This window comes from Anopheles coluzzii, chromosome 3 (assembly GCF_943734685.1).
Source record: "Anopheles coluzzii chromosome 3, AcolN3, whole genome shotgun sequence".
NCBI classification, from domain to species: domain Eukaryota; kingdom Metazoa; phylum Arthropoda; class Insecta; order Diptera; family Culicidae; genus Anopheles; species Anopheles coluzzii.
In genome coordinates, this window is record NC_064671.1 from 91,851,183 (window position 1) to 91,879,086 (window position 27,904).

General features: G+C 45.0%; 4 protein-coding genes across 13 annotated transcripts; 2 read left to right on the top strand and 2 right to left on the bottom strand.

The window, feature by feature from the left end:
- Positions 1–106: 106 nt before the first annotated feature.
- LOC120958835 (uncharacterized) lies at positions 107–21,725 on the bottom strand. Of its 10 annotated transcripts, none has more exons than XM_040381882.2 (16): positions 21,604–21,725; positions 8,914–9,170; positions 8,395–8,610; positions 7,917–8,318; positions 7,655–7,855; positions 7,467–7,577; positions 7,303–7,406; positions 7,025–7,083; positions 6,124–6,260; positions 5,959–6,052; positions 3,606–3,790; positions 3,207–3,540; positions 2,869–3,124; positions 2,647–2,799; positions 2,111–2,487; positions 107–1,662 (listed from the first exon to the last, which is right to left on the bottom strand). In XM_040381882.2, the coding sequence occupies exons 2-15, from the start codon at positions 9,151–9,153 to the stop codon at positions 2,460–2,462; spliced, it is 2,520 nt and encodes an 839-aa protein (XP_040237816.2). In that variant the 5' UTR covers positions 9,154–9,170; positions 21,604–21,725; the 3' UTR covers positions 107–1,662; positions 2,111–2,459. The 10 variants fall into 10 exon arrangements, with proteins under 10 accessions (XP_040237816.2, XP_040237811.2, XP_040237810.2 ...); XM_040381877.2 differs by having other exon boundaries at positions 8,914–9,288; XM_040381876.2 differs by having other exon boundaries at positions 8,914–9,347.
- A 551-nt stretch (positions 21,726–22,276) lies between these two features.
- Positions 22,277–24,600, top strand: LOC120959926 (DNA mismatch repair protein Mlh1). The gene is made up of 2 exons (XM_040383698.2): positions 22,277–23,748; positions 23,810–24,600. Exons 1-2 carry the CDS (start codon positions 22,451–22,453, stop codon positions 24,534–24,536), a joined length of 2,025 nt encoding a protein of 674 aa, XP_040239632.2. The 5' UTR covers positions 22,277–22,450; the 3' UTR covers positions 24,537–24,600.
- On the bottom strand, positions 24,566–25,328 carry LOC120959929 (succinate dehydrogenase assembly factor 2, mitochondrial). Its single transcript, XM_040383715.2, has 3 exons — positions 25,217–25,328; positions 24,960–25,150; positions 24,566–24,901 (listed from the first exon to the last, which is right to left on the bottom strand). The coding sequence occupies exons 1-3, from the start codon at positions 25,235–25,237 to the stop codon at positions 24,616–24,618; spliced, it is 498 nt and encodes a 165-aa protein (XP_040239649.2). The 5' UTR covers positions 25,238–25,328; the 3' UTR covers positions 24,566–24,615.
- A 264-nt stretch (positions 25,329–25,592) lies between these two features.
- LOC120959928 (NEDD8-conjugating enzyme UBE2F-like) lies at positions 25,593–27,676 on the top strand. The gene is made up of 3 exons (XM_040383714.2): positions 25,593–26,434; positions 26,504–26,665; positions 26,749–27,676. Exons 1-3 carry the CDS (start codon positions 26,099–26,101, stop codon positions 26,863–26,865), a joined length of 615 nt encoding a protein of 204 aa, XP_040239648.1. The 5' UTR covers positions 25,593–26,098; the 3' UTR covers positions 26,866–27,676.
- The last annotated feature ends 228 nt before the right edge of the window (positions 27,677–27,904 follow it).

Below are 27,904 nucleotides of genomic sequence, written 5' to 3' on the forward strand. Positions count from 1 at the left end.
TAACGACTAAAACATTGAGAAGCAAGCTCGGCGGTTGAAGAAGAAATCAGATGACGATGGAAAGAGAGTGGTTGTAAGTAAGTAGTTATATCCATCATGCACACCATCATTTTAAACAATATTAACGTTTATTCATTGACACTTTCACCTTTAACTGACTTTATTCGGGGCTTTTTTTGTTTGTTAAATTAACGTTTCATTACCTTTCAACACAACGTGATCATCTCACCAATCAGATTCGTAACGGGCATAACAATAGTCATTAGTATAAACGCATTAAAAGCAACATAATCGTACACAATACAAAACATCGCAGTAACAGAAACATCTACAAAAAAACGAAACTGTGTTGTTGTGCTCTGTGACGGGATCGGCGGAAGCGTGTTAACAAAGTGACAAACTAAACGGACCTATCTAACGGTCAATATTTTGATTCAGCTGCATTTGATGCACTTAAAGCCTTGATTCGTTTTATCGTTTGCAAACAAAAAATCGTTCAATCGGTTCCTACTGCACTGTTGTTTGCTGATTGTAATCACGGTTTTTGGTCACACTGTTTACAGATTCGAGAGAGAGAGAGAGGTATTTATTAGCATGGTTTCTGCTTTGTCGAACGAAACGAATAGAAAATTTCAATCTCTACCCTACCATTTCAGATACGCTGTACTGCTGCCCCTAGTGTTAGATATAAATTAATGTGAATTCCACTTATGCTGGCCAGTTTTGTCGGGACCTTCTACCATTCCCTGGCGCCCACGGGTTGTTCTTACATTGTAATGACTAATACGCTCAGATCCTCGCTGTAACCCATTATCCATTAGGCACTGTTTTCCTTCTAAACACATGCTGCTATACTAAATCGAACATAGTTGTACGCGCGTCGTCCCTCACCCTCATCCTGTACTGTACAATGTTAACCTTTTTTTGTTGTTGACTATATTATAGAAAATGTATTCTTTTAACACGAGAGAAACGTTACAAAGAGCAGTAGAGGGGTGAAAGGTTTAGAAGAAAGCGTGAGAAAAAGAGAGCTAATGTTTTGAAACACAGTGTGCGAGAAAGACGAATTTGCTGCGCGAGCAAAAGCTTGTTGCGCGGGCACAAACACAGGTGCATTCAAACGGTTCGCAACGCAACATGTCTATCGTTATATTCTGTTATACCGTTTGCTTTTTGTTTTCGAAAGATCGTTTTCATATAGAGTTCGTCGTAGAAAGCGCTGTAGCGTTCGAGAGGATTGGTTTCTTCTTTTTAATATGTTTTAGAGTTTTAGCAATTTTTACACTTTTTTTTGCTGGATGTTTTGATTAATGAAATACGTTGTAGCAAAAATAAGCAGCAGCTAAGATTTTCCCATTTTTGTATCCCGTTTTTTTCGTTTGTTTTTGTTTGCGTTGATTCATTTCATTACCCGAATGATACACTTTTGCTTATCCTAACTTGTTGTGTGCTTTTTGTTCCTTTCACTTTCTTCGCCGCTTTTGCTTTTCTTTTCCACTCGCCGTTTAGCGTCCTTTAGCCGATCTATTAGTGGTAGTGATAGTAGTTGTTTTCTCTGTATAAATGCTCCTTTGGCAGAGAGTTCTTTGTTGTCCGTTCCCCGGGGAGGGTCTCTTTTGGGGGAAACTGGTGTGTCCTTAGTGTGTCCAGGGCCATCGCAAACTGGAAGGATAAAAATGGATTAGTATTGTTTAGGGTGAAAATCGTAGATTCACGTTTAGTTACACTCGCTTACAGAGAGTTTGAAAGCACAAATAGGAGCATACAATTTTGTTACTAGCAATAGTAAGGAGTTAGAATGAAATTACAAATAGGTAAGCAATTATAAAAAGTAAAAAAGAAACTTAGAAGAGACAAAAACACACACAAAACACAAAACATAAAGAGAAAAAAAGTAAAATAGCACGAATTAAAGTAAAAATAAGTATTTTTGAAGTAAATTCTCAAAAATTAAAAACAAAACTAATCAACACTTCAGAATAGATTACGACACGGGCAATAGTTCACCCAACGGAGAATGGTAAACACAGCCATAGAGCCAATTTTGTGTTAGCACAACGAGCTGAAGCAGCAATAAAAACGGACATTTGTATTCTAGGGACACACTTACGAAACGGTTTGCAGATTTGTTGGAAAGTTGCAATGCGGGGGGATGTACGGGAAGGAAGCTTTCTGAAGCAGTTACTCTCTACGACTGTTTTGGCTTATTTTTCATTTAATTCTACTAAAGGAAGCCCTCAAAACTATTTCCTTTTAGAACATTTAACAAAAAGATAAAGACCATAAGAAGCCAAAATGTTCGATCGATTTCGACACATTTGGGGAAAGAGTGATGCAGAGAGCGACCCGCGAGTAACAAGGTGTGTGGTACACAACAAAACGGCAAGAGCGTACGCAGCAAAGGGGGGAGGAGGGTTCTGTTTTTCGGTTCATCGGTTGTTGGTGTGCCGGCCCCCACACTAATCTCTAAGTACGGGTAGTGAAGACCTTTGGGAAAAGAATGGAAGTGGGATGGTAAAGGGAAGATATTTAAACAAAACAATCTAAATAGTTGGGAGGAAATAGAGGAGGCTACGCAGTTTAAACAACAAAAACGGGGAAATCCCATCACCAATGCTCTCGCTATCCCGTTCCTCGCATACTTACAGCTGCATGGACAGTATTTTCGGGTTCGGACAGGCCTGGGGAGCCCGCACGTGGCACGGCTTGTGGCACTGGATCGCACAGTCCCGACACTCGTAGCCCTGCTTGCCCGGGCGCCTCGGTATGCTGCGGTTGCAGACAAAGCACAGGATGCCACTGAAAACAAAGCAGACACAGTTAGTAGTGCTTCTTGGCGTGTGGTGGAGCGTGCTGGACGCCACTAACCCTGGGATGTGTTTCGCAACGAACGTGTGATCGTTGTAGATGTGCAGCTTGGTACCCTTGCGCTTCCAGTTCTTCTGCTTGGTGGCCACCTCGAGCGGCACCAGATAGTGGCGCACCACGTTGTTCTCGGTCGTTTCGAGCAGCAGCGTCGACTCCTCGTGCACGTACGTTCGCCCGCTGCCCGTCGACAGGCCCGAGATGGCGGACGACTCCGAGATGGACGACTTGCGTGACAGGTTGCGGAAAATGTTTGATCCTGGGGGAAAACAAAAACAAAACAATACGCGTACATTAATAAACTGAGTGAGGAGGCGTGAGCGCATGCATTGTCAACCAACTTTGATCGATCGATGATCCTCGACTGAGCGTTGACGATGCGCTCCGCACGTTACCTCCGGGCGTGGTCGGGCTGTACTGCGGCACGTCCAGCGATTTCGACTTCTTCGAGGGCGTCAGCTTGTTGCGCAGCGTGCCGAAGATGTTGCGCGGCTTCTTGACGGGTGGCGCCGAGTTGACGCTCACCGGCGCACTGTTGCTCAGGCTGGCCGTCATGGACTGGGAGGTGGCAGAGGTGGAGGAGAGGGCCGGCGAGGCCGGTGTGGATTCAGATTTGCCCATGCCGTTGAGAGAGTTCAGCTGACCGGTTGCGGTCGGCTTGAGGAAGGAATTGTTCTGGAAGAGATAAGGATATAAAGATTATGGTTGAGTTAAGATGTGCTAGAAGGATCCTTTCCTACCATCCGGTTAGCTTCGGCTGCCTGGAACCGTTGGTTACGCTCTGCCATCGCCTGCGCCTTGTTCGACAGCTGCTTGGACGGTGAGGAAGGTGACATCGGGGAGCTACTCTGCGACCCGTTGACCATCGCCTGGTTAGCTGCGGTTTTGCCCGGACTTCCCGGACCGGGCGTACTCGTGACGGCATCTGGGGGGAAAACAATCGTAATGAGAAATCAAGGATCAGCCTTCGCATGTGAAACACAATCAAAAAACCACACAGTTTTTAAAATCGGTTCGAAAAAAAGAAGAAAGGAAACCATTTCAAGCCTGATGGGACGACCCCGGAGGGAGGTTTTCTCTCCAGGAAAAACTGGGAAGACGAGGATCACTCTTGCAAGAGTGGATTTTTGTTTGGGGACAAGAGGTAAATCAAACACATCGAGAACCAATAGCTCGTTTCCAAGAGAGTATTATCGTTTTTGGTGAAGGCAGCACATGCAGATGATTCGTCTGTTAAGTTTCGAGCAAGAAATGGAAGTCTTAAAATCGGCTTCAATGATGTCTTTGAAGTGTTGATGATATCGTTAGTCTTCAAAAAAAACGCACAAAACCATCCCGATTAGTGGCGTAGATTAATTTGGTGGTTGTCGGTGCGCAGCAGGCAAAAATATCTTTACTCACATAGATCTCTCCCTCTCTATCTCTCAGTGCAATTATACATATACTTTTGGAAGTATTTGGTTTGATATATGCACTCAACTTCAACTAGAATTGAAAGGGGTTTTGTACATCGACTGTAAACGCTTTGCAAATAGTGGTGAGGGTCGGGTGTTTGTATTCTTTTGACTGGGTTACTGTCTACCTATATAATTGCTCTGTCTGTCATCCTTCTCGGCCCCAGGCACTAAGCTGAGTGGCTGAGTAGTAGTGTAGTAGAGAGTGGAGCGGCTTGTGCTGTGCTTTAGTAGCCTAGTAGTAGTAGTAGTAGTAGTAGCAGAGCTGATTGCTTTCCCCGTTGCCAGAACAGACCTACAACATTCACTTCTTTTGGTGGAGTTTCTTGATTTGGCATGCAAAGAAACTGGATGAACAATTTTCAAAATTTTATCGTAATTCGGCAACAAGATTTCGAAGAGTTTCCATCTTTGAGATAAATAAAGTATCACTAGAACATTAAACCCAGCCATGCCAATAACGAATGATGTTTATTTTTCGTACATTACAAAGATAATTTCAATCGAAAACAGTAGAAAATTAAATAGTAAAATAATAATATAACAGTTTGAAATATAAAACCGGACATTGATTCAACGAAACAACCAAAGAGAGGAGCGAGAAAACAGCTTTGTTATTGGTTCGGAGCAGCGATTCCGCAGCGATCGCTCGGCGAATAAGTCGGAAGCGCATACAGTAGATAGTAGTCGTTAAGGTATTGTTGTTGGTTGTGGTGTTGTTTGAGATAAGATTTCGAAAGTGTTTAAGTCTTGTTTTTGTTTATCTTGGGTTGTAATTGAAAATTTTGATTTAGTATTCTGAAACAATAGACAAAGAAGAGAAGAAGAAGAAGAAAAGATAACAAAATAACAGACAAGATCGATCGAGGGATTATGTGAGAAAATATACTTTGTTCACTTAAAGGAGGTGGTGGTGGTGGCAGTTTGGCTTTTTTGTATGTTGTTGATTTTTTTGGTGGTTACAATTATTACCCTCTCGGGGAGGAGGAAACGGTGACGATTGAAAGCTTTCTATGATACTTTTCAACCCATTTTTGGGATACGTTATTGGGGGAGAGAGAGAGAGTTATGGAAAAATATGGACAGGCCAAAAAGAACGAGATACCAATAACGAGAGAAGGAAAATGAAAATGTGTAATGAAGAGTGATTCGTGCATGTGATGCAAAATTTCTTAAACCTTCGCAATATTGATCTACGATAAACCTAACTTTTTTACGTAAAAACAAAACAAAAACACCCAAGTGCACCAAAAGTGAATTTAGTTTGAAACAAAAAAAACTAATAAGATTTAAATAATCTATGATAAACTAAAAGAAAAAAAGAACAACATCAAACAAAAAAGAACAAGATAAACAAACTAACAGTTGCAAAACTAAACTCAACGTAACAAAAGGCAACTAATCAAAGAAACAAGAGAGGAAAAAAAAACACACCAAGGTGCAAACAAGAGTTGGTAAAAGTACCGAAAGTATGTTTATAGATGTAAAAAGAATGAAAAATGTGTGTACTTGTGAAAAATTGTATAGAATTTGCAAGTTGCAGTGTTTGGAAATGATCGGTGATGAGAGAGGTGTGGTGTGGTCCAAATACAGAACATGGAAAGGATGAATGTAAAAACTTAATGGTAGGAAGGTTTACCTCGGGCAAAGTTGGACATTCCGTTCGCGTGGAAGGACTGCTGGTTGTACTGTCTTCGGGCTGCCGGGACCGGTGGTGAATCGATGAAGACAAACTAAACAACGAACAGTGCAGGGAATTAGTATCTTCGATCGCTTTGGTACGGTTAACCTTTTCAAGTACTACCTCAACCGTTAAGGAACCGGTAATGGTTTCCGTTTCGTAGGGTCGCGGTTGCAATTCCAGGATTTGTGTTGTGGCTGGACCACTGGCCAGTTCGTCGATTCCTACCAGACCCAGTCCAAGGAACTTTTGCCCTCCAGCTGTGGGGAGGGAAGAGAACAGAAATTATGAAAACATGGCACGCATCGTTAGTGATTGTTAGTACTTGGATCCAAATCCAAAGGAAATTTGTAAAAAGTTGGATTTCAAATCCAAGCTCTAAATACTGATTAGAAAAGCGGCAAACTGTTACAAAATTGTTTTAAAGATCATGCAGCTGGATTATTTCCTACATTTAAACTAGTTGCTCTATCGTTAAAAGGTTGATGGTACCTTTGATTTTACGCTAGAGGGAGCTGTTAATCTCTATAATGCACATTCTTAGTACTAAAACACTATCAGTTATTGAATCAATGCAGGCAACAATATCCACCTTCACTACTTACTACTCATACGCTCATTCATCGTCAACTACTTCCTTAGTATCTTTTCGTATTATTACACTCACATGCATTACGGGGTTTAGATTGGTTAGTATCGGTACATGCAGGTTCGTCGCCACCGGAGTCGACCGTCGGCGTGGGAGTTGTTTTGGTAGTTAGCGGCTCGACCGGATCGTTCTCCGTGGCGTCACTCGCTTCCGGACATTCGGCAACGGTGGCCAACACACCATCGCTGCCATTGTCCACCGGCGGCAGCTCGGCGCTCGTTTCCGAACGCGTGTTAGTAGTACTGTCGACAACGTCGGGCATGCTGGCGGCGGAGGCCATGTTAACCGCCGCAGAAGGAACCTGCTGAGGATCGTCACTAGTAGCATCATCCCCAGCGGTTCCTTCGCGCAGTTCGCTCGTCGTTTTATCATTACCTACTGCTACAGTATCGTACACCTCGAACAGGAGTTCGGTAGAGTGGTTCGACAGATCACTACGTGGGAGGTTGGAGGGAAGGAGCCGGTCGTTTCGTTTTGGAACCGAAGGAAAGAAGAAAGAAGAAACGTATCGTATACCATACCACATGACCACATAATTCGTACTTTACACTAACATCAATAATGTTGCTATACGCTACAACGTTTGTCTAAACATTGAAACGTCAATTACGGTACGAGGGTTTTTTGTTTGTACGCTAGAGGGAGCTACTTACAACAGGAAGGTTTCATCCCAGTACGGGCTTTGGCCAAGCTTGGAGGCGGACTGGTGCTTTTGGGCCGGTTCGTCCATCTCGATCACACAGAAAGGCTGTGAGCACTACAATTTAAAGAGAGATCAAGTGAACTCGTGTTCCTTTTGATTGTTCGTAAGATGTACCTTCAACAGTCCTTCTGCCTTCACCACTTTGACTAGTAGTTTCCTTGGGGATGCCGACAGTCCGGTACCGTACGCATCATCCTGATAGCCACGATATCCATCACTGTAACCCTGTAACAAAAGGGAAGCCAAACGATCGTTCAACAACTCTGATTGATTCCTTGCACTTAACAAACAATCTGTCTTACACCGTAGCCATAGTCCGAGGTGACTTCCTCCGACTCTTCGCCCATTATTCGCGGACAGGTGGAGTAGATGGAGAAGTCAACTGGGTACACCACATCACGCATCGAACCAATCAGCAGCTCCGTAATGAGATCGATCTGCTTCTTCTCGTCCTGTGCGTTAGCGGTCTTCAGCGGTCCAATGCTGTTCAGATGGATCTTGATCTACAAAACAACGGGTACAATGCATCGAAACGATCTTCAAGGAGATCTTCCTCTATCTTACATCAGGATATCCTTCCAGCTTCATCTCTCCCTTCAGTGCGAAATAGTTCACGATAACGCTGACGCGTGACTTCAGCCGGGCCACCGTCGCCTTGTAGTGGGACACCTCCGTCTTTTGATTGCTCGACTTGAATGCCTTGATCTGCAGCACGGGCGTAGCGTCGACGTCGAACAGCAGCTCGACCTCGTTCGGTTGATCGGTCGGTTCGCACAGTATGCTCGACATGTTGGGGGGCAAACTTTCCGGCAGGACGCGCACCACCTCCACAATCATTTCGTGCTGCTCGACGTGCGTCAGCAGTGCCGTGTTGACGGTGGCCACCCAATCCTGGAGCAGCTTGTTCACCACCACCAGGTCGGAGTACAGCCAGCGGAACAGATGGATTGCCCATTGCGTGATTTGCTGGAACGGGAGAAATTGGAGATTTCAATTAGACTCCAAGTACATCATGTGGATGATCAGTTTCTGGTTCACTTACCGGATCAGTGCCATTAATGTTGGAAGGTGGTATCACCGGACGCTTCTTTTGCGCCTCGGGACCGGGACTCATGCGGGAAATGCGTTTGCGAGCGATCGTGGGACCGCTGGCGGCACCCATCGCTCCTCCACCGAAGCCGCCACCACCTCTGGCACCACCGCCGCCACCGCCCATGCCACCGCTGCCTCCATTACGAACTTGGGACAGAATGGCCTCCTGAAGGGAGAGGAGATGAAGTTCGTTTTTAGGCTCATGATTTCTATTTTGGAGTTGTAAGATATGGCTAGTTTGGTCTAGTGGAGATCAGGAGTTCAGAATAAACATTCTGTTCTGCCATGCTCTTGAAGATCAGTGAGATCGCAGGACAATGTCTAAAGTACCCACTATCCAGAAGATCTTCGTGAAACATAAACCTCTGTTTCAGACTTTTAGGTACTAAGAGATTCCTTGTTTACATGGAAATGTGCTTTATTGGTCCTAAGCTAAATCTTTAAGAAATAACGTCCCACCCTTTCTTACCTTCTTGCTGAGCACCTCCTTCGGTTCGGAGACGCGCGTCCCAGCAGTCACACCGGCGGACACGAGCGGTGTCGCAGTACCGGCCGGCACGGTGGCAGCAGTACCGACACCGTCAGCCGTCCCACCGGTCGCCGTAGCACCCTTCTTCAGTACGTACTTGTCGTAGATCAGTTTGGTCGCAAACACGAGCGAAATCACTACCACAATCAGCGCAAACAGTAGCATTACGAACGTATCCATCGTGAGGTCACCGGCTCCTTCAAATACACAGATATAGTCGTCAATTTGATCAGCCAAGTCTTCGGCCATAGCAGTTCGGTGCTACGCGGCCACACGACATAACCGGCACGACCAACGGACGGCAGGGCACGCGCACTGGGGACGATGGTGTTTTCGTTTCGTTTCGATAAAAGTGTGATGAAGTGAGGAAAGTTCTGGGATGTAGTTTTTGTTTTGGAGGGATGTGGAAGGATACACAATGCTGGTGAGATTGTAATGTTTAGGACTGTTGAAGTACAATTAGGTTCAGTTTTATTGTTTAGGGTTATTGTTGGAATTATTCACAACATCACACAAGAACACTTTTGGGGGAGCTTTCGATTTGGTACTCGGATGGAGGACACAACAACACACAACATACACGAAAATGCACGGCCTTTAAACACACAAAGGGATGAATGTTTGCATTATCTGGGAGAAATGACAAATAATTACCACGAGAAATGAAAAATTAATGTTCTATAGGATTTATGTACAGTATACAGATCATGCAAAACGATCATTTTTGGGGTGAAACCTTGCATCATACCCCGCTATATCTTACAAGAAGTCAATATTGATATTGACTAAACATCCTAAATCATTTGAATAATTCAATATTCCTTCTTATCCTTCCTCAATTCATTCGTAAAAATGATCGCTGACAACCTGACGCGATCAACCGGTCGTCCAATGATCTCATCTCTCGCGCGGAAACGTTTAAATTATACACTTTCCACTTCTGCGATTCTCTTGCGTGTCAAGTGGTGGTTGCGAATCGAGCAGGAAATTTACTATTTCCTTACGGAAAAGTTACTATTCTTAACGATGATCGAATTTGCGTTCGATTGAACCGATCACCTTCAGTGGAACTGTGAAAGGGTTAACCAAAATTGCCTCACCCGTATCACGGCGCACGCACACACATTTATCAATAGTTCAAGTGGGCCTGGGGTTTGCAATTTGGCAGCCATGCCAGCCATCATGTCTATCAGTCCACCCCTGTCTCCCCTGTTCATCTTTTGACTGACGAGTGTATCGTTGCGATCGTTTACATAACGTCTGTAGGTCTGCAGTGATGTGTTTTATTTGTGAACTTATCGGCTTCTACTATTAACAGGTCGTACTTATCGGTCGCCGATACAGTTTTGGATAGTCTCATTGATCATAAATCTCCACGAAGAAGGTTTTCTCTATGTGTGTGTGGTTTGTCTGCTCGTTAAACAACGGACCAACCGGTACATCGCAAGCTAGCACAGCTGGCACACCGATAACATGAGACAAGCATGTGGCGTACCTTTTCTTTGTTGCATTAACCACTGACTCATAAAGTCGTCGGATTACCACGATAATTGCGCGGAACGCATTACGCTGCTTCGCACGCTTTGGACGAATGACGTTTATCGCTGCGGTTCCGTGGTATCGAACCGCCGGGTAGGATTAGGGAGTGACAAATGCGTCGACCAAAATGTGCATCGACTGGGCATTTTGAACGATAAGCACAATTGGTGAAGGTTGATCGAAAATGAACGGAAGAGATTAAATTAATGTTTTAACAAACGGAACACATATAGGTTTTTACAGGAAATTGATGTTGTCCAAAGAGATTTATGTTCAATTTCTTGCTTAATATGATTCTATTGTAGAAGACTCTTGTACCCTTAGCCCTAATAGCTGAGATGTAACGAACTTCGAGGTCCTACCGACCTTATTATACAGGTATTTTGGATTAATTTGTATCAAGTTTTACCGAGAATTGAGTCATTTTCGGCCAAGAATTATAAGTTTAGTCGAATTTTGTAAGGTACATTTAAAAGACGTTATGGAGATTAATTGTCAGTTCAGGCATCTTTAATGGATTTCATAACATTTAACACTTCAAAGAGCGCCTTCAAGTCTGGTCGATGTATCTGCACCATATATCATCAATCACTGGTTGTCTCGTGTCATTCCACAGGTGACACACACACAAACCACCAAGAGCCGGTGTGCAAATCAGCTCCAACAACATCATCAGTCACTGGAAGAATGCTTACTCAAATGATGCCCCTCAATGGTCAATTAAATAAATCACCAACCTTTGCCCTACAACCTGTCCGTCGATTGTTCGACCAAACCATTCCCTTTTTCGCGTAACAACTCTGCAGTGTAATATCATCATCAGAGCGAGAGAGAACTACCAAAGACATTTTTTTGCATTTATCACAACCCAAAAGAAGAATAGAACATTACGCATGCCTTCACCGTGCGAAATCCGTGCTGCAGCATGACATCAGCGCGCCTTCTCCAGAGAGAAGGGGGTTTAACATTCACCACCGTTGGGCGCTCGCATGGGCAGTCAGCTGGCAATGTCGCATGTGCCGTGTGGTATGGCAATCAGAGAAGCAAGGGGAAGGGAAGGGTTTTATGTACACCCAACAGCAGTGCCTTTCTTCGTCGCATTGATTTGGCAAAGGGAGGAGGGATGGTTGTTGAACCGCAGGGACAACTTCTTCGAGCCATGGAGTGCCATTGCGAGATGACGTGACGAGGTTGCCGAGACGTTTTGGTATCGGTTTTATCGATGGAGTTAGAGGAAGAAGGGAGAAAAAACGATGTACAAAAAGAATGCCAAATAAAACTGTCACAAACAGTGAAACCGGCACGACACAGACCAAAAGCCTCGGGGTGAGGTAATCCCACCAACCAACAAAACCAAACAAAACCGGTCACCATCGTGAGGCCCAAGCGCGAACTAAATTCAGCTGTAAACTAGCCACAGATAGTCAAGGTGGTAGGGACTGGGAAGGCTTTAAACGGCTTTAAACAGCCAAAACTGAAACTTGAAGAACCTTGAAAGGTTCATTTTTCATGCGCTTAAGCTTTTACCCTTTTTTGGGAAGGGGGTTTGTCTAGTTTGCGGCATTTTGTGAGTTATTTTGCCGCGTTGAGACGATTGGCAAGTTACTGCGGGCTAGAGCGTCATTGACCGAGCCGTTTTTGGGAAGTGATGCGATGCATATTTGCATATAAGGCGATGGTCGGGCCACATTGCATGTTTAGTGTGCATTAAGGGAAAGGTAGACTAATGGTCTAGATTTTGCTGGACTGCAGGAATGCATCGTCTAGACCAGGGGTTGGCAAGTACACACACAAAAGGAAAGGTTTGAATACAATTCTCTACTTTCAGTTTCAATACTTAATAATGCACGCAACTCTTCAATACAATCAGCAATTTAAATTAAACAATAAAAACAGTAATTTATGTATGTCCTTCGAATCAATGCTCCTTGCCGACCACTGGCTAAGGGAAAGTGCTCTCACAAACTCTGCTTTATTTTCGATTGTTTTTCTACGCTTTATTATAATTAAATGAGCTCATTTGAAAGACTAATTGGCTCTGCTTCATTTGAATTATGATCGCTTCTGTCAGGTCATCGCTAATAAGTAGAATCCGGCACGAAGGACCAAAAAACGAAAGCTCATAAAACACAAACAAACAAGCACAATTCGTCCTTGTGTGATTGTTTTTAATTATTGTAATTAAATATAAACAATCCAATTTTATAAATTGCATTTAAATTCCAAATCAGACGCATGAGCAAATTGTAATGAAACATCTAATTATTTAAGTAATTAAAAAAATAGCAAGACCTTTTTGCTGTCACTACGATGATGCATTGAAAACGTTTCGCTTTCTCCTTGATAAGCGGCACTATCGGCACAGGTGTTGGTGCAAATCTGTTTGCCGCCTAATCCAGCTGTATTTGCGAATCGTGATAGGTTGTTAAAAGCTGGCACCACAAACAGAGGAACACCTCCGGGACTCGAGCACTAAAACGAACGAACTTTGCACTTCCTTCGAGAGCATTTTATCTGGCAAACTGTTTGCCTTTTTAGCAACAATGTTACCTCCAGTTAAACGGCACTGTCAACACCCATCTGTTTCCTATTTCACTTATAACTGTTTATCGATTCTATTAGGCGGTACACTCAAAAAGCTTGCACAAGATAACACACAAAAGGGAGCGGAACACGATTGTGCAACGGAAGACGAACCACCACGAACACACACAATATGGCACAGAAGGTCAGATTAACGTTGAGATTCTTTTAGAACATCATCATCTTTAGCTTCTTTCCATGTACCCAAAAATCACACCCCAAGCAGAACCAGCCGGAACCCTGCGATCGCGTAATTGTTTGCATAAAAACGGACGGACAGGCTTGCGTCACATGGTTCTCGCCGCATTCTCCCTGCTTTCCGGTTCAGGTTGGGACCAGCAAAAAAAAAGAAGCATCAAACGTCAATTAGTGATCCACTGTGTTTACACACCATTACACTCTTCTGCACCGGCAACTGTGGCCATCCTTCAGATGGCGCACCGTCATAGAAGATGTGGAATCGATCACAAAAATCACTGCTACAGGCACACACAGACACACACACACACACACACCCGGGAGGACGTGTAAAAAGAGGGTTCGGGGTCGTGGCAAAATGTAAACATGGACCGATGATGTGCCGATAAACCGACGGACACAACGGACACAACGGAACACACATACACGGAGGACCTTCGCAAGATTGGGGCCACTATTAATAACGCACCCCTGCCCGATGACGGCGACTCTTCTGGCCGCGTGTGTGAGATCAGACCAATCCCGGGTGGCACCCGGTGAGAGGAGAGGATATTGTTTTCCGTTAAAGGTTAATTTCACAGATACCTTGAGATCTCTCCCTCTGTGGTGAGCTCTACTCGGCTCCAATCTAACAAGAACTGCGAACCAATGTGTGTGTTTTAGCGCAGTGATGACATCAGATTACAAATCCAGCTTCTCTGCCGCGTCAAGAAACATCTGCCAACTCCATCAACCTGGTAATCGGTGGAAGACTCGTGCCGAAATGCACGATCGATTGGCATTTTTTGTTCGTTCCCACTCGTTCTAAAAGCCGAACTATGTTGTCCGAATCGTGTGTTGTTGTATACTGAACCTCTCGCCAAACGCTACTGATAAGTGGAGCGCCACGCGGTATTGCCATTATCAACGGCGAACACCCGGCGACGGGCGAAGACAAACACACCCGGATGTTAATTAAAAGCTGCAGTGAGGAAGCCAACAAAAAATGAAACAGCCATTTTAAAGAACCACTAGTAAAATGTGCTTTTTTCCTCTCTTCCATACATTATGGTCTTTATGGGTGAATTAGAGGTTGGTAATTAATTACCACTGATTAGCCGCAACTAAGCCCTACTGATTCGGTCGATCACCCAAAAAATCCCCCCGTTGATGAGACGCCGCAGTAGGCTATCAATTAGACAAACCTTACTGAAGCAGAACAACCCTGCAAAAGGGGAAGGAAGCCGGCAGTAGTCCATAGTAACGATTGATCGAAAATGTAACCGACCGTGGAGACATTGACATTGGAAGGGTGTGCGAAGAGCTAATGAGAGGACAAACCTTCCACATGCTCTCTTTCTCTCTCTCTCTTTCTCTCTCTGTTATGGTTCGCTGGTTTCGGCTTTTTTGTGTGTTATTTTTTATCTATCAAATCTCTTCCAAAAAACAAAATCAAACAGTTCCGATGAAACGATTTATCGTTCGATTTGTCGGCAAACAATCACCGAAAACAAACCCGTTACCGATGTTATGTCATATTTGGCCGTGAAGTGTTTTTGTTCAAAAAACAAAACCACAAATGCCGATAAAGTTGTTGACAAAGGTCGTAAACGGAGTGGATAATAAGGCCTAATGATCCGTGGCTTTAACAACCTTAAACATAGAGCCAGACAGGATTATATCGTTTAATTATTTGATTAATTGTTTTATGAAATATTTTTAAAAGGAAAAAAACACTTCAGACACTTGGAGAAAAATAAAAACAATCGAATTATTTTGTAAAATCAAGTAACAAACAAACATGATACAACTAAGGTACAAAACGTCAAAAAGATAGTGAAACATAACATTGAGAAATAGAAGCAGCACACACGCAACGCAGAAAAAAAACCTTGGCAAAACAAATCTGTCAAATCATTTGATTGTAGCTCATCGCATCGTAGATACTATTGTCATACTGACGTCAACGCAAGCCCCTTTGCCCCCGGGCATGTGTACTTAGTGTAATTGCTCAGTAAATTCGATACTTAACCGGTCACTAGCGACCTGGCACTAGCGACGGCAAACACCACACGCAATGATGCATGGCGCAATTGAGCCAAGATGAGTTAATCTTGCCTCTAAACGGCGCTACAAGCCGTACGGAAACCGATACCCCGGCGGACGCACCCTTTCATTTAAAATCGGTGCTTAGTTATTACTTCTTCTTTTTGTTGTTGTTGCAAAAATCATTATTTCCCCTTCGTTGAAGCACGCGCAACTTCGTCCGGATCGATCGACGCGCAATGATCACTTTCGGGTGGATGACTACCGCGCTGATGACTACAACCCTGGAAGCATGTTTGTGATTGAATCCATGCTTCGTGCCGGTCCCCGTCTCTAGTGAAGCGAATAATAACGAAACACTGGGAGAGAGGGTGAAACCATTCCGGTTGGTTTGGTTGGTGATGATTAATTTTTTAAAAGCGCACCCATCCACCACCCCCTCTTTTGGATCGATAAGCGTGTAGTGTAGAGAAAAGGGCACACTGGACGTGTGGCTGACCGTGTGCGTGCGCAGACGTTCGGTAAAATGCATTCCAAATGATTTACAAGCTGTAAACTAGGTTCGATTATTTGCTTTCGTGTGCAGCCGCAAGTGCCGGCACGGAATGGGCCGGTCTGTTGCATTTCCGTTTGTACTTTCTGCACGATATTTGAAGAGATTTGATGTTTCTTTTTTCTAGTTTATTAGAGAGACAGAACTGTTTAAAAGTTGTACGTTAGCATGACGTTTCCTTGCGCCGAATGAATCTTGAATTCAGTAGAATTAATTAAACTGAGTAAAGTAAGTAAGTTAACTTCATTGACTGGGATCATGACAAATGTTGTAGAGTATCATTTTAAATTATTTCAATATTATTCAACCAAATTTAAAGCTCTTAAACATGAAGCAAAATGTAAAATTCGAAGGTCGAATAGCATTCTATACTTCTAAAACGTATTTGGAAGTTCTACGCTGCTGCTTCCACGCGATCACCTCGCGATCGTGCCCTATTGCCTGAACGCACCTGTGTTTTAATGACAACCCTCCTCGTGCTATACACACACAGACACGCACTTACCTACACAAACACACAAAGAGTTCGTTTGTAAACATGAATCGACAAATAAACAAATTACAACACAGACGTTACACAGTACCGGTGACGCAGGCGGGCAAAATGTGTGTTACAAACTTACACACGTTGCAAACGACAACCGATCGTGGGTCGTGAGGGCTTCCTCCAGCAAGTTGAGGTGTGCACAAAGCACGTAATACACACACACACAGCAACAAAAAAGAATCCAGTACAAAGGTTAAACCATCTTGGTGGATACATGAAACACTGGTCGTAAGTACAAGAAAACTTGGAACTTATTTCTAGTGTAGCAAACAAACCTAGAACATGAGTTACAAGAGTAGAACTTTATATTCACCTCGTTTCTTCATCGTTGCGGTAAGACTTTTCAGCATCGGTAGCATTTGTTTCGTCGGAGTGTTTCGTTTCGTTTCGTTTTTCCCGGGTATTCTGAGGAAGAAGTATATGGTTTGGAATTGCAATCGATTCGTTTGGCGGGCATGTACTCAACCACCAAAACCAAAACGGAAGGCGGGTATGCTGTAAAAACGTAAACAAATCATTCCACAATGAATGTGGTTTGTTGGCTGGTGGCCTAATTTCCCTAAATTCCGCTCCCAATTCCACTCCAGTTCGTTGGCGGGGCATTCGTCTGCTGTCAATGTTGATGTGGTGCCATTCCCAGTGCCTTCCCACAAACACCACGACCCTGTCTGCCGAGTGGCGAGAGAAAATCGTCTGCCCGGAGATCATCCTCACACACACAGCCAAGCGGAAAAATGGCATTGAAAAATTACATACACATCTGTGCCCAAATGTTCCCAATGCCCTCCCGCACCGGCCATTTGATGCGTTTGATGCTATTTTTCACTTGCGAAGAGCAACGCAACGAACACAAACTCGCAACCGCATCGCTTTTCATCTTTTTCAAATCCCCGGCCCCGACTGGCTGGTGGTCAGTCTGACACGCGGACTGATCTGATCTGGTGGAAAACCTCCCAACAGAGCATTTTGCTATTTTTAAGTCACCACTACCTTCCTTCACACCAGTTCACACGACCAGTGGTTGTGAATGTGTGCCGACAAAAAAAACCCCGAAATACTTGTTGGATGAGGAATTTGACTCTGAGACTCTGAGCTCCAATATCGCGCCCCGTCAGGTCGCTGATGCTATCTTAGAAGCTGTTATTTCTTCTCTTATATTGATGATCTATTTCAGGCTTTGTTTTAGTGCTAGAAGTAAGGGCTCTTCCCCACAATTCCAACTAATTACTTAATTAGAAAAAACGGGGGGTGATTGTTGCGTGTCACGTGTTGCCTTCTTTTGCTACGCAAACACGACAGTAAAGAGGCACCCTTTTTTCACAGCACACAATAAATTCTAATAAATGGAGAAGATTATTTGTCCACCGGTGACCGGTGACACCTGGAATAGGTCACATCAGCCATCCGCCCCGTTTGGCCGTTTGACACGTGATCCTGCTTTTCCCTGTACGACACTCACTACTAAAGGGTGATGTGTTTGTTTGTATGGGTTTGTTTGTTTGGGTGTGTGTATGTGTGCGGATATAAACCGGGGCCACTATTTCCTGTGACCCAGTTTCTCCGCAGTACGGTACCGGAGCATATTTTATGTCATTTTGCTTCTCTCTTCACACACATACGCGCGTTAACGCTTCCTTTTTTCGCTCCAAACGCCAGCGTTACTGCAGAGACGAGGCACGTTTCGATTGATTTTTAGTCGTGTGTTACAGCAAATGCTAAAGGCTTGGGGTGGAATTTATGAGTAACTTCTCTTGAACTCGAGTCCCTCTTCCCCCCCATAACAACCAAGTCAAGAGAACTGTGTGCTATAATTGCATTATTATCTCATCCGCTGATTTCATCATTTTCTAATCATCTATTCCCTATCTGCGAGGCGTGCGAGCGAAGAAGAGCCTGGGCTTTGAGCGGCTTGATGCATTATAAGTTTTCTCACCCTTCCCCCTTCTACTTGTGGGCACACGCTGCATAAGAGCTGATGCATCTTTCTTCCCCAATACCACACACCCAGACGTGTGTTATTGTGAGCGTAATCGCTTCACTTGTCGTGCGGTTTGGTTTTGTCTTATATAAAGCAATATTTTGTGCCGACGGAGAAACAAAGAAAATAAATGGGAAATTATCTTTAAATTGGAATTAATTTGATTACAGCCAAATTGAACCATTTTGTGCGGATTAAAAATAGATAAACAATATAATTAATCCCAATTTAACTCATCTAATCAAGGGAAGGGACTTACAAAGATTTGGGTGAAATCATACAATTTCCTTCCCTGTGCAGCCGGAAAGACGCACCGGAATGGATCGTTTTACCCCATCAAAGACAAAAACAACCCCCTTTACTACACCCAAAAAGTGTGGAAAGCATTACTGGTGGTGTGGGTGTTTGTGTGTCTGTGGGTGTTTTGCAATTTACGTAGTCCCACCACAGATACACGTTCATACATTTCTTCCCTTTACAACCACCTTCCCAAGTTGGTGTGAGATGGTTTCACAGCAGCAAAAAAAGCAAAAAAGGTAGGAAGTAACACAACGCTCCCTTCACGCAGCATGAGCTTTACCCTCCGTCCGAGGTCTCCCGGGAATAGCATACACACACAGACACTCGCTTTTGCACGCCCAACCGACAAAAGGTTGGCTTCGCTTCGTTGCACTCTGGGGCACACACCGTCTCCTCACCACCGGTAAATCGTGCGTCTCTTCCTCTCCTTGGGTGGAAGATTCTGACCCCACTGACTGAGGATGGTGATGCCCTAATTCTTGTTTATGTGAGCGTCTTTTTCGCCACAAACGCTTTATCTCAAGCGACCGGTGCGAAAAGCGTGTCTTGCCCGTGCACGAAACCGATTCATTTCGCAAATTGATTGCGATGAGGAGTTTTATAATAATAGCTGTAAACTAGTAAACTACTACTAAGAAGAAAAACTGGCGGTTGTGTTTTTGCTATAGACTAATTACTCCAATATACTCTCCTTGGCTTTAGTGTTAATTCTTTGCACGTCTCAAGAATCTATCTAATGCAAAGAAAACACATTCATCTCATTCTCAATCCCGGTTAAAAATTTCGCACACTCTGCGTGAAAATGTGCTGTGACTTAACGACCGTGTCACGTCCACATACACATCCAGAAGGAAGAGGAAGAAGCAAAAACAGGCAAAAAGAACATGCAATCCCCATCTTTACACTCTGCATCACATCAGAATACCTTTATCTCTCTCTCTTTCGTTTGGCGGTTTGGTAGTGAGGAAAATATTTTTAAAATGCTCCTCCTGAACCATCGCCGTTGGCTATACTACCTACTAGCTGGCCTAGTGTTAGTGGCGGTAGCCACAGTAATGATGGTGGAAAAAACTGCAAAACGAGACACATGTGTTTGTTTTAATGTTTTCGGTGTTATGTGAGACCAACGCCACAGAAGATGCTCCCTAATATGAATATGAATATTTAACCATAGCTAGCGATGTTGAAGTTTGTTTCGTAAGACTTTCTTGGAAAGTGCTTAGAATGGCCCAGTGGAGTTTCCTCATAATAATGAGCCCATTTTTTCGCACAGTTTCGCTTGAAAATCTGAGAACGAGGAAAAGTCAATGTCAATGTTGTGATACGTCCTAACAATCCAAAGACTTATATGAAGTATTAGGACAACTTGAGCTCCAATCCAACAATATCCTAACCAGTAAGTTGGAGATCAATAATTTAGTCCTTAAGCACAGCGATTTTTATAATATTTAGGAAAAGTCCTACCCAATAATCCAATATCTAACATTAAATGTCCTATTCTATGTAAAAGTTTGAGGAATAAGAGTGAATTGTTGTGTTATAATCCATGATGTAAACACAACATGTGGAAGAGCTCACAATAGATACAAATCATCATGAATTGTAAGAAAATCCTCATCGGAAGTAAACTAACCGACACTTTGCGCTTGCAAACCACTAAACTAATTGACAGCTGTCAGAACGCACGCATGATTGTGCTTCCTTGTTAGTCGCTCCATAGCAAGTCAACGGAGGACAATGTAAACAGCAAACTCCCCCTCCCCGTTATCGCCATAGTTGTATCAAGTCCCCGACTTGCGGATCCATATTAGGCAGTAAAAGAAAATCAGCTGTTTCATCCGGATTGTACGTCGCGGCATGAAGACCTTCCGCAACACCGAGTACGCTAACCGGTAGTGACCGTCGGCTTCAACACTTCAACATGCATGCTCCGCTCCGGTAACGTGTTCTGTAAAACGCACCCCCCCCACTTCCGCTCTCCCTAATCACATTCTTCTTCTTCCGTCGGTGACCCATCGTTGTCGCTCGGTTTCGCGCATTCAACCACACCATCCGTCCGGGGGCTTTGGGTCGGTCCGCGCCACAGCCGCCCAAGGTACACTAAAATACACGCGCGGAGGTCCACACCAGTGTGCGGGTTGGTTGTTTCGTTTTTTTTTTTTAGCAGCGCGCTTTGACACGTTTTTATTTTTACACACTTTGCTCGCGCCACACCAAACCAACCCCCGCGCGCAATCGGCACACCCCCTCCCCGCACGTACTGAATTTGGCACGAAGAAAGCGAAAAAGCACGGCGCACAGCACACCTCGACAAACGCTATTACGGATACGCGCGCAACGGTCTTTTTTGTAGTGGCAGCAGCAGCAGGCCGCGATTTTTCGTGTATATTTTTTTTTTTGTTGGCTCGTAGTGTATGTGTGTGTGTGTCTGACGAGCTTTGCCGTCTCATCCAAGTACCCAAAATCGCCGAAAATGATCCAAGCTCAAGGGTGAGAAAATTATGCATTTTCACCCTCCCATCCTCACTCCCTTGTTGCCCACTGTTGTGTTGCTGCTTCATCTTCACAGCACTGTGTTGTTGTTGTTTTTTTTAAATGGCACATTCACAAGCAACCCTTCTTGCCGCACGTTCTTCGAAGCTGCGGGACACGAAGCATATCTGCTTTTGATCAACGAATTTTCCTTCTATAATTTCAACCACATTTTTCCACACAGACACACCGCAGATACACACACAGGCACACACATATTTGCAGCACGTTCTATTTTGCTCGTGGTGCTACGTGATGCTTCTACACTTCGTCCCGACACTTTCGTTCTGTTCTCATACATATGCAGCAGAAAAAGGGGGTTGTTTTGGAATAGAGCTATAGCTATCTCCGTGCACACTTTCGTTAATTACCTACCCACGGGGGGAAGGGAAAATGGTATCAATAAAACCAAAGAAAATAAAACTCGAAGCGGTACACTACGGCCGCGCGTGTAGCCGCAACCGGCCAGTTCAACGTCGCGAACGATTCAAACGGCTCGGTCGGTGCCGTACCGAGCTGCTGCTGCCGGTGATGGTGGTCGTCATTCACGGGAGGTTCACTGTGAGGTTCATTTTGAGCGTTCATTTAACAGTGGGTATGTGGACATGAGGATGGTGGGAAAATTTGTGTAAAATTCTTATTTTTTTATGGAATAAGGACATTTCAACTTCAAAATTGAAAGAAATTTTTAAGGAATTTACAATGTTTCTCGGGTTTTTTATGTAATAATTTATTGAGTATTTTGGATGTATTTTTGGAACGGTTCTACAATTTATTTACTGTTTCTCAACATCTGTTGAATCGTTTTTATAATGATAGATGATTGTAGAACCCTCAAAAAAGTGGAACGAATTCAAAAAAAATATGAGAAATACCCGCAAGTTCTTGGAAAATAATCCAAAAAACCATGGAAAATCATGTATATTTTAATCCTGTTAATTGTCAATCATGTTGATTAGAAATTGCCACCAAAATGAATGTAGCTCAAAAACAGAAATGTTTTCTATTTGAGTCTAAACAAAATAATAATAATTTATTCCTATAACTCTTCGTTGCACTTCAAGGGTTAAGCAAACTGCCCGAAAACAGTGGTCGCGCGACAACCAATTCGAGCAGCGCTTGCTCCGCAAGCGCGCCAATTGCGTGCGCCCTGTTTGTAAACAAATCGTGTGTGTGTGTCCCGCTTCTGCCGTCCAGTTCAGGCACAAAAGCACCGCAAAAAATGGACCCCGGAGTGATTCGAAAGCTGGACGAGGTGGTCGTGAACCGTATTGCCGCCGGGGAGATCATACAGCGTCCCGCCAATGCGCTGAAAGAGATGATCGAAAACAGCCTGGACGCAAAGGCGACGAGCATCACAATTACGGTCAAAGCGGGCGGGCTGCGGTCACTCCAGATCCAGGACAATGGGACCGGCATAAGGCGCGAAGATCTCGGTATCGTTTGCGAGCGGTTCACCACCTCGAAGCTGCAATCGTTCGACGATTTGTCCTCGATCAGTACGTACGGGTTTCGGGGCGAAGCGCTGGCCAGCATCAGCCACGTCGCGCATCTAACGATCGTCACGAAAACGAAGCACGAAAAGTGTGCCTACAAAGCGTGCTACGAGGACGGGAAGCTGAAGGGGGACATTAAACCGATCGCCGGCAACCAGGGCACACAGATCACGGTCGACGAGCTGTTCTACAATGTGCCGATGCGCAAGCAGGCGCTCAAAACGCCGAACGAAGAGTTTCAGCGCATCTCGGACGTGGTCAGCAGGTACGCGGTGCACAATCCGCACGCCTGCTTCATCTTGAAAAAGTTTGGCGAAACGGCCACCATCCGTACGCAGGCGAAGACGACGGTGGCGCACAATATTGGCGCAATCTATGGGGCCGGCATTGGGAAGGCGCTGGTACCGATCGAGCTGCGGGATGAGGTGATGCAGCTCACGGTCGAGGGGTACGTGACGAATGTGAACTTTTCGCTGAAGAAAGGCATCTCGCTGATGTTTATCAACCATCGGGCGGTTGAGTGCAGTGCGCTGAAGAAGGCGATCGATGCGATTTACGCAGTGTACCTGCCGAAGGGTAGCGCACCGTTCGTGTACCTTTCGCTGGAGCTAAACCCCCAGAACGTGGACGTGAATGTGCATCCGACCAAGCACGAGGTGCACTTCCTGCACGAGGAGGAAATTGTGGAGAAGGTGAAGCTGCTTGTGGAGAGAGCGCTGTTGGGTGGGAATGCGGCACGGTCATACACGCAGGCGTTACTGCCAGGGGCCACACAACCGTTGGACAGTTCGAAAGTGAACGAATCGATGGTGGGAGGCGGTGATGAGAAGCCACGGTTGGATTACAAGTTTGTCCGTACGAGTCACAGTGAGCAAAAGTTGGAAAAGTTCTTTAACATAAGTGGAAGTGGAGCTGGAAGTAGTGCCGGTGGTGGTGATCCAATCAAAGAGGAACCACAGGACGAGGTGGTTGAGCCAAAACTAACGCAACCATCACCATCGAGGAAGAAAAAAGTTGTAAAAAGGTCAGTAAACACGAGAAAAATCCTTCGCTGGATCTTATCTTTCTCCTCCTTAAAACCATAGGGAAACACGGCTTCATAGCATCCACACGCTGCGCCAGCAGGTGGAATCGGATGGAGATGAAAATCTGCGAAAAATATTCCGCGAGCTCACCTACGTCGGTACGATCGATCGGGAGCAAGTGCTCATCCAGTACGACACCAAGATGTACCTCTCAAAGGTGCAACCCATCGCGGAGGAACTGTTCTACCAGCTGTTGCTGTTTAACTTTGGAAACTTTGAGCGTCTTACCCTGTCCGAGCCGCTCGACCTAAAACGTCTGGTGCACGCGGGCTTGGATGATCCGGCCTCGGGCTACACCGAGGAAGACGGACCGGCCGACGAACTGGCGGACGTGATCGTACAAAAGCTCGTCTCAAAAGCGCCCGTCTTGAGGGAGTATTACAATCTCTCCATCCGGGAGGATGGTTGCCTCGAATCGTTACCCAAACTGCTCGACAACTACATTCCTTCGCTCGTGTTTCTGCCCATGTACGTCATACGGCTCGCGACGGACGTCGAGTGGGAGGAGGAGCAGGAGTGCTTTCGTACCTTTAGCCGTGAAACGGCACACTTTTTCTCGCGCATTGCGCTCACGAAGCCCGAAAAGGAGTACCGGTGGGAGCTGGAGCACGTGCTTTACCCTGCCGTACGGAACTATCTCATACCGCCGAAGGAGATGGCGAAGAATGGTTCGCTACTGCAGCTGGCCAGCTTGCCGGAACTGTATCGGGTGTTTGAACGGTGCTAAGAACTACTCACACACACTCGCCGGGAGAGTTTGGGAGGCAAATAAATACTTTCTTATTGATTAACAGACAACAGGCTTTTCAGTTCGCTTTGGCGTACAGGTCGGGCTGCATGAACCGCTGTTCGCGGTCGTTGTTCTTGACGTGATTTTTCAGCATGTTCATCACCTCGTTGTCGTACTCTTTCGGCGTCGGCTTCACGCCCGTCGCCCAGTAGAAGATGTCCCAGTCGTTCGACGGCAGGTTGATCAGCTGATCGTACAGCTTCGTCTGGGCGGGGCTCATCTCCGCCAGATACTTGGCGGCGAACGTGCTGAGCAGCAGGCCGTTCTCGAGCATACCACGTTTGCGCGACTGATACAGTAGGCTGGATAGGAGGCGCGAGAGTGAGTTAGTGTGAAAAACGAAATGGGCAGCCATCTTACCGTGACTTTTGCAGCTGCAGCGGTTCATTTTTCTTCTGCTTGTACTCGGGAATGGGGAGCGATTTGTCCTCCAGGTCAATCATCGGTGTCGGTGGACGGTAGCCACCGTCGGTCGAGTTGCAGACCGGTGCTCCGGTGGCGATAAACCGACCAGCCTGTCCATTCACCACCACCGCACGGTTAATGAAGCGCTAAAAGAAAATTGCGATTGTTATAATCATACAAAAATGCAGATGTTTTGCACGGAAAATACTTACCAGAGCCGGAATGCGAAACATTGCGAAATTGCGTATTTTTTGCAGGAATAATTATATAAACGAACCGTGCGTGTGCGAAGCGCCAGCCAGATAAACAAACATTTGACAGCTCGGCTGAGAGGTTGAGCACGAATCGCTCCCCGTTGCGCAAAATTTGACATTTCGATGTCGGTGACAAAAATAACCCAAAAATTGGGTAATTTTTCACGAAAGGATTTTTAAGTAAATTTATCCTCTTTTCTGTGTTAAATTTATATTAATATCTTCAGAAATGCCTTTTTATTTTGCATTGCATTAATAAGCAATGATCATTTTTAATAATTTGCTTTTAGCAGCCGAGAAACGAACGAGCATGCGAGAAGGGTCTGCAAAACGTCACACAACCCGAGTCGGCTACCTGTCAGTTGTGTTTGTGGGGCGAGCTGGGAGCTGGGAAAGTTTGTTACGACGGAAGAAGGAAAACATTCACCCTTCGAACGTAAAGAAACCCAAAGTCTGGAAATATTTACAACGTAAATTACACACTCACACACACAGGACGACGACCGCACAATCTCTGTTTCTCTGTGGTGTACAAGCATTTTACCCCGTTTAACCCGCACACACATTAAGACGATGCTCAGCTGAAGTGTATCCTCCGTGAAGACGCAGCAGAAAGAACCCGAGTTCGAGGACGGACGGAAGACGGAGCAGTGCAGCGCGCAGTGTTTTGAATTGATTCCGTGCAATACATTCGTCTTGTCTTTAAGCTTACCCCGTGCACGGATGTGACTCATCCGGTTCCGGTTGGCGAACTGCTCCCCGATCAAGAAGCAAAGAAGGCTGTCCGCTTATCTACCCCGCACAGGCAAGCACAACACGAAAACACAGAAACACTTGACAATGATCACGCTAGCCCGCAAGAAGAAAGAGTCGGGCAGTGGCGGCGGTGGAGGTGGTGGAAACGGAGGATCCACCACCGGAAGCACTGCTGGTAGCGGTGGCGCTGCCGGTGGTGGTCCGCTGTCCGATGCGCCGAAGCGGATATCCATCCGGGAGTTTCTGCTCGTGAAGGAGGTGCAGGAGCTGGAACAGAACCTGCCGATCACCTGCAAGGTGACGTTCCACGATCCGAACGTGCTGAGCGAGTTCACGCTAGTCATCAGTCCGAACGAAGGGTTTTGGTGCGGGGGTCGCTTCAAGTTTAGCATTCTCGTGCCGGAAGAGTACAACATGGCGGTAAGAGGGCTCTCGGGTTTTGGATGCCTAATACAGGGGAGAATAATGCCTAATTCCTTTCCATTGCAGCCACCGAAGGTGAAGTGTCTTACCAAGCTGTGGCACCCGAACATATCCGTCGAGGGAGACATCTGCCTTTCGCTGCTCCGGTTGAACTCGATCGACGGGCTCGGGTGGGCACCGACCCGTCGGCTCAAGGATGTCATCTGGGGTCTCAATTCACTCTTCACCGTACGTATTCACTGACATCACTATAGTGATGTCTTACCAACCATCAAAGCAAACCGTATTAATTACGCTTTCCTATTTTGTAGGACCTGCTAAACTTTGACGACCCGCTCAACATCGAAGCGGCGGAACAGTATTCCAAAGACAAGGAGCGCTTCCAGGCGAAGGTGCGCGAGTACGTGTCCGCATACGCGAGAAGATAATAATTCAAGACTTCCTCCACCACCATCACCACCCTTCCCATTTCCATTCCCTTTCCCTTCCCTCCCCGAGAGACTGTAAACACCCTCCTGCCGATCCTGCCTCCGGACTCCGGGCCCTTTTTTTGGGGAGGAGCAGAGAAGAAAGAGAGAGAGAGATAGAGAGAGAAGTGGGATAAAAACAAGAAGATTCGCCCCCCACGAACTGTAGAGGATTGTCACACCTACACACAAGCATTAATATATATACCCCTTTCTCACATAAGCACACACATATAGTCAAAGCAGAAGCATGTAAAGCATAACTTAATGCATAATCCCATTACAAACACAGAAACGTCCAAAGGACGATCCATTTTAGAGCTTAGAAAGGGCACGAACATTTGTTTGAAAGTGTAATTATACAGTAATAGCTAATAATAATAGTAGAAGAACACATATTTAACCGATTTGCTCAACCACACTCACAACAAAAAGTCTTCTAGGAAACGCAAAAGATTCGCAATTTTATTACTTTTATCGTTTTTCCAGCATCAAACAATGAAATGATACAATTCACGGTATGAAAGAAGAGCATTCTTCCCGTATCGTCGTTACGTTGTCTCTCTCTCTCTCAAATATCTCTATATATCTCTCCCTCTCTCTCTCGCTCCCCTCATTAAAACAAAGGGCAACTGATTCAGAATTGTAATTATATAATGATGCCGGTAATACTGATAATCGAATTTCGCATGTAAGTTTAGCAATGTCTAGTAAATAAAAGGAAACGTTTAAACAACGCTGTGACTCTGAGGAAACGAAACGAAACACGAAATTCCACCGCATTTTCAAGCATTTCTTTCCACGGAAAAGCGAAGAATGTAATGAAAGAAAACGCGCACTTGGCCATTTTGCAACAAGCAACGTTTGGGGTTTTTAAATGTTGCGGGCTTTTTTTTTACTCAACGTGCTTTCATCAACTCGCAAAAGTCAGAAATCTGTTATATTTTCATATTTTTAGTATCTTTCGTAGGGTTTTGTTTTGTATCTGTTTTTACATCTT